The 6,000-nt window shown below is 50.8% G+C and overlaps 1 protein-coding gene and 1 pseudogene across 4 annotated transcripts in view; one reads left to right on the top strand and one right to left on the bottom strand.

Moving 5' to 3' along the window:
* The window catches only part of FBN1 (fibrillin 1), a 256,376-nt gene extending 254,368 nt beyond the window's left edge, over positions 1-2,008 (bottom strand). The window contains exons 1-2 of one of the 4 annotated variants that reach the window (XM_061595358.1): positions 1,989-2,008; positions 981-1,352 (exon numbers count right to left, since the gene is read on the bottom strand). In XM_061595358.1, coding sequence (XP_061451342.1) covers positions 981-1,192 — 212 coding nt within the window. In that variant the 5' untranslated portion in view covers positions 1,193-1,352; positions 1,989-2,008. Of the gene's footprint in view, positions 1-980; positions 1,353-1,595; positions 1,616-1,699; positions 1,773-1,796; positions 1,921-1,988 lie in introns of those variants that run through there. The other 3 variants (XM_061595355.1, XM_061595357.1, XM_061595359.1) reach the window with 3 other exon arrangements.
* A 2,843-nt stretch (positions 2,009-4,851) lies between these two features.
* Positions 4,852-4,970, top strand: LOC133370092 (5S ribosomal RNA; annotated as a pseudogene).
* Positions 4,971-6,000: the final 1,030 nt, after the last annotated feature.

A 6,000-nucleotide genomic window follows, 5' to 3' on the forward strand; every position in this document is an offset into this window, starting at 1 on the left:
AGGGATGATGTACTGTAGTGTAGCATAAGACTGGAGGGTTCCCCACCCTTGCTCTAGCCCATGACAGTTCATGCCATCATAATAAAGACTGCCATAAGAGAGCCTGGCTGGGAGTCCAGACTCTGTGAGTTCAAATCCCCACTCGTGTCTCCTGAGTGTCAAGGGCCAGCTAAAGATCACCCCCACAGGGAATGGCTCAGGGGTTACGTGCCCTGCCACCTGTGCAGCCGTGGGCAAGCTGCATAGTCCCAAGGAGCCCGGTTGCCCCCCAGTTGGCAGTTGCGGACAAGGAAGGGGCTGGCTCGTGCAGCTCTGGCAAGCTGAGCAGACCCTAGCCAGCTGGGGAGGACTAGCCTCAGAGGGAGGCAATGGGAAACCCCCTCTGAATACTGCTTACCATGAACACCCTTGCCATAAGGCAGACCATTCCATTTCAGATAGGAACAGAGAAAGGAATCGCTCAGACCATTAGTCCACCTAGCTCAGTACTGACTATACTCGCATTAGAGGTGAATCAGGCCGTCAGGTACCATATTGCCTCCTCCAGCTAGCAGCAGCAATTTCCCAACGTCTATGGCAAAGGGGATCTTTCCCACAGCTGCTAAAGCGCTCTTAGGTCAAGCTGCCCGGAAACTGAACCTGAGCCCTTCTGCATGCAACGCATGTGTTCTGAGCAAGGCAAACAGCCAGCCTCGGCCAGTCTTGGCACTTTGCAAGGAGTGGGATCCTAGAGGGCGGCCCGCGACTGAGGCCGTAGACCACACGCTTTGCACGCAGCAGCTCTCAGCTTCAAACCCCGGCATGTCTCCTTTTAAAAGGATCCCGCCATGGGAGAGCCGTCTTGGCCCAAAGCAAAGGGAGCAGCAGCCCACCCTGGGCCAGATGGGCAAACAACCGTCCGACCTGGCCTAAGGCAGCTTCTTACGTCCCCTCCCCTCCCCCTGTCAGAGCAACCGTCCCGCGTCATTCCGGGCAATTACCCTTTCAGCGCATCGTGCCCCGCGGCGCCTCCCGCCTGCCCTCGCCTCTTGGCCCTGCTGGCTCTGCTGTTGGTTTCCTTAGCGGCGGCGGCGGCGGCGAAGTCCGTTTCCAAGTTGCCATCAGCAGCCCCTCCGCCGCGGGAAGAAGAGGCGGCGGCCAGCAGCACGGTAAATCCCAGGGCGAACCTCAACAGCAGCCTGCCCAGCCGCATCTTGCCGGCAACCGTGGCGGCGGCGGCAGCTCCTTCCTCCTTCGAGCTTTGCGCCCGCCCCGCTTGCACTCGGATCGCGCCCGCGCCGCTGCAAGGGGGCTCGGCTCCCTCCTCTCCTCCCGGAGCAGCTCGGGCTCGGCAGAGGCTCTCCCTGGCGAAGCTGAAGAAAGCGAGAGAGAGAGAGAGTCAAGGGACCGCTCAGCGGAGGCAAGCGGCGCCAGGCAGCATCGCCGCAGCGCCAGCGGCAGGCTCTTTCCCGGGAGAGCCAGCCGCCGCCACCGCCGCGACCCTTTCCCGGCTGCCCTACTTCGGTCACGCAGGCTGCTCCCCCCCTCCCTCCCTCCCTCTCCCCGGCCGCTCCCCCTCTGGAGACTCGCAGAGGAGGACCCCCAGGCAGCCTCACGCCAGGCAGCATCCAAGCGCGGTCTGGAGAGCGGCGCCCGCCCGCGCCACCAGAGCTACCCAAGGTCTCCTCAGGCGGGTTTCACGGAGGCGCCTGTCACTTACGAGGCGCCTCTGGGGACCGTCCTTCAGGCTCCCCGCGTCCCTCCCCCCGCCTTTTTTATTTTTATTTTAAGGAGAGAGTCTGAAACGTGTGGAGGACCTGCGCCCCGGGGAGAAGCTACTGCCGGTGGTGGTGTGAGGGCTGCTCTTCCACCCGTGGCGGCTGCATCCAGCACTGCCTGCCGTCCCCTTCTCCCTTCCTTCCTTGCTCGCCTCAGTCTGCCTTCTCCTCCTCCTTGTCCCCTCCCCTCATTTTTTTCCCTTTCCCCTTTCCCTCCCCACTCTCTCCCACCTCTTCAAGTATCGTCTGTGCAGCCTCTTTCTTGCTTTCTTTTTTTCCCTCTCCCCTTTCCTTTCTCGCGAGAGAGAAGGGGGGGGGGAAATTAAGCCAAAACAAAACCTAGTTGGGGAAAAAAAAACCCTCACATACACACACAGCGCGTCTCCTCGCATTCCTCTTCCGTCACAACATTCTGGAGGCTTCCTCCCATTTTTTTTTCTTTTGCGCGCCTTTTACCAGAGCGCAGCGCAAAGAAAAAAAAAGGGGATGGGGGGATGAGAGAGATGGGAAGGGGCGGCTGTTAGCGCGAGTGCTGCCCCCCACCTCCGGCTTGGCCCTGCCACCTTGGCCTCCGTCAGGGCGGAGCGGGCACCCGGGGCTTGGTACAGCCGCAGATGGCAGATTAACCTTTTCTGTGACCCCGAAAGGCTGGCCTACAAAGTGAGGGGGACACACACATACATGTTCAGAGAGCCACACAGGGTGGGCTCTCTCAACCTCTTCCCTTGAAGGGGCAAAGGAGCCTGTAGTGGGGATGCCCAGGCTTGTTTGGGTCTCAGCAAAGAGAATGTGGGGTTCATGTGCGGGATGGCTGAGCAGAAATCTTTTAAAGCCCTCTTGTCACTCCTCAGATAGGCAGTGTGGTATAGTGGTTAAGGTGCTGGACCACAACCTGGGAGACCAGGGTTCGAATCCCCACACAGCCATGAAGCTCACTGGGTGACCTTGGGCCAGTCACTGCCTCAGCCTCAGAGGGAGGCAATGGTAAACCCCCTCTGAATACCGCTTACCATGGAAACCCTCTTCATGGGGTTGCCATAAGTCAGGATCGACTTGTTGTTGTTGGTGGTGTGCCTTCAAGTTGATTACAACTTATGGCGACCCTATGAATCAGTGACCTCCAAGCGCATCTGTCGCATCTGTGCACATCAGCCTCTGGGCTTCCTTTCGGCTTTGATCGAGCTGCGTCATTAGTCACAGCACTACTCGTACTTGTCCTTTGTTCTTCCCCCGTAGCTTGTTGAGTGCCTTCTGACATGGGGGTCTCATCTTCCAGCACTATCTCATGTTGCATTTTGGATACTCTGTTCATAGGATTTTCATGGTAAGAGGTATTCAGAGGTGGTTTACCATTGCCTTCCTCTGAGTTTGGGTGCGTCTTAGTCCGGTGTCTCAGCTTTGACCATTCTGCCTTGGGTTCCCCCGCTAAGAGTCTACCCTCTTGGCCTAGACTCCTGACGGCATTGCTCTCAGCTTCTTCGACACTCTCATAGGCAGTTCCTGCTCCCCACACTGTTATATCATCACAGCAAGCCTGTGAGGTAGGTTAGGCTGAGTCATGATTTGACCAGTGGCTCGAGGTCACCTAGTGATCATCAGCACCCACCTTCATACTTTAAGCCCGTGTGTTACTTAACAGGTCCCTGGAAAGAAAAACGGAAAGAAAACATTTTCTTACAAGCTGAAGAAGAGAGTTTGGGTTACATCATGCCTTCCAAACACTAGGCAGTACTTGCCAGTTTGGTCTCTGTTGACTTCTTACCTAGGGCACCACTTCATATTATTTACTGGTGTTGCTAATATAAAGACTATTGTGTTTGTCTTGATCTCTGCCTCACAAGGCCCCTGTATGTTCCACCTAATGCTGGAGAAAGAGCTAACTACAAGCTTTTAAAAATAAATAAATTCCAAAACCGCTAAGTAAATCAACAAACAGCTAATCCAGGGGTGGGGAACCTCCAGCTCACAGGCTGAATGTAACCCTCTAAGCCTCTCTGTGCAGCCCTTAGGACTCAACCTCAGACCACACACCCTCTCTAGCCCTGTTCAGCACCACCACCACCACCACCCTTGAGCAACACTGTAAAGGCAACTGCATAAGTGCAGGGTCCCTTCACAGCCACACACACACTTTTTGTTGCTGGGTTGAGAATGAGATCCTTGTTAATGCCTTCTTCCACAACAACAGCCGTTCCTAGCAGCCAATCAGCATGAAAGGAGAGAGTGCTAGCTACTGAAAAGAGTCTTCTCAGTGGCTGACTTGCCTCCTTTCACTCTGATTGGCTCCACTCAGCAGGAAAGGAGGAGGAAGCATTTTAGAAGAATCTTCTCAGTGGCTAACACACCCACTTTTCATGCTGATTTACTTATAGCATGTTGGAGACATAGTGACCCTGCTCCTGAAAAAGTAAGGGGTCTAAGACCCCCTGAGACCCCGGACAACTACACTCCCGCCCTTGAATGTTTTTACCAGGCTGGAATGTGTCCTTGAACTTTATTTATTTATTTATTACATTTATAATGAGGACATTGAACTTGTCAAGGATTACCAATACCTTCACACAGTCATTACCCAAAATGGAGACAATAGTCAAGAAATCAGAAGAAGGCTAGGACCGGGGAGGGCAGCTATGAGAGAACTAGAAAAGGTCCTCAAATACAAAGATGTATCACTGAATACTAAAGTCAGAATCATTCAGGCCACGGTATTCCCAATCTCTATGTATGGAGGTGAAAGCTGGACAGTGAAAAAAGTGGATAAGAGAAAAATAAACTAATTTGGAATGTGGTGTTGGAGGAGAGGTTTATTCATACCATGGCCTGCAAAAAAGACAAATAATTGGTAATGTAGATTGCAGTGTAAAGATCACTGAAAATTTGTCCTCAAAGTTCCATGACATAAAATCACCAGAAACTTGTGAATTAATATGTGCAGTTTGCCATCCATGGGAAATATACTGTTGAGTTTTTTTAAAGTTTTATTTTCATCTAGAAATAATATAGTATTAACATTAAATCCAACAACCATAAGAGCAAGTGTCAGGATCATCATCTGGAAAGATACTGTTGATTATTGGGATTTTACTTCTTAGGATGCTAGGGCCATACTACCCTGAACACACCGGATCTTGTCTGATCTTGGAAGCTAAGCAGGGTCAGGTCTGGTTAGTACTTGGATAGGAGACCACGTGGGAATACCGGGTGTCGTATGCTTAGAGGAAGGCAATGGTAAACCACCTCTGAATACCTCTTACCATGAAAGCCCTATGAATATATCCAAAAAAGATTCATAGGGTTGCCATAAGTCGTAATTGACTTGAAGGCATATAACAACAACAACAACTTCTTAGGATGAACAACACCCAAACTCCATCTATATGTTTTCTATTTATTATGAAGCTTCCAAAATATGAATATATAAGAATTATTAAAAGGTGGCAACTCTAGAGTATTCCTGTCTTTCCTAACCTTTGTAACTATCAGTATAGATCCAGGGGGTCATCTTTGTAACCTGATGCTATGTACATGTTAGTTTCTCTGCTGTAAGCCCCATTGTGTTTAGTGGAGCATACCTGTTCCTTAGGTTTGGAGTTAAGAAGTCCTTCAGTTTTAACTCTGCACATGTCCTTGAAACCCACAGATAAATCCTCTCTCAGCCTTTCACAGGATTAGTGTGAACATACAATGTCACTCTAAGCTCCTTGGCAGGATACTGATTTTTGGCCCAATCCAGCCATAGTTAAGTTCCACCAGTGTACAGTAGAAATTTGAGCATATAATTATCCCATTTAAATCAATAGGATTTAAAATGCTTTACTTTGGTTGGATTGCGCCGATCAGCACCATCATTGCACATCATCCCTTACATGTTAACATAAGCAAAATACTGGCCCAAGGGAGCTTACAAATACTGGTCTTATTCCATCTGCATACTCATGTATGTGAACAATGGGCCAGAGGAGGTTTTACTTTTGGATTTTTGAAACCCCCAGTCAGCCCCAATTATGTCACTTGCATAACAACACAATGAAATTTTCTGTGGCCATTTACCATACAACACAATGAGTTGTATGAGTTCCCACCCTGATTTAGGGGCCTGGGCATGCACTGAACTCTGTCCCATGAGATCAAGCTTTCAATAGACTATCAAACAGCTTAGCTGTCTGTACGAGCGTCATTTACTTCTAATGGCTATATTCCCAATGATTTAGATTCAATGGGACCAGGAAGTGCCCAAGAAATC

Source organism: Rhineura floridana, chromosome 14, assembly GCF_030035675.1.
Source record: "Rhineura floridana isolate rRhiFlo1 chromosome 14, rRhiFlo1.hap2, whole genome shotgun sequence".
NCBI classification, from domain to species: Eukaryota; Metazoa; Chordata; class Lepidosauria; order Squamata; family Rhineuridae; genus Rhineura; species Rhineura floridana.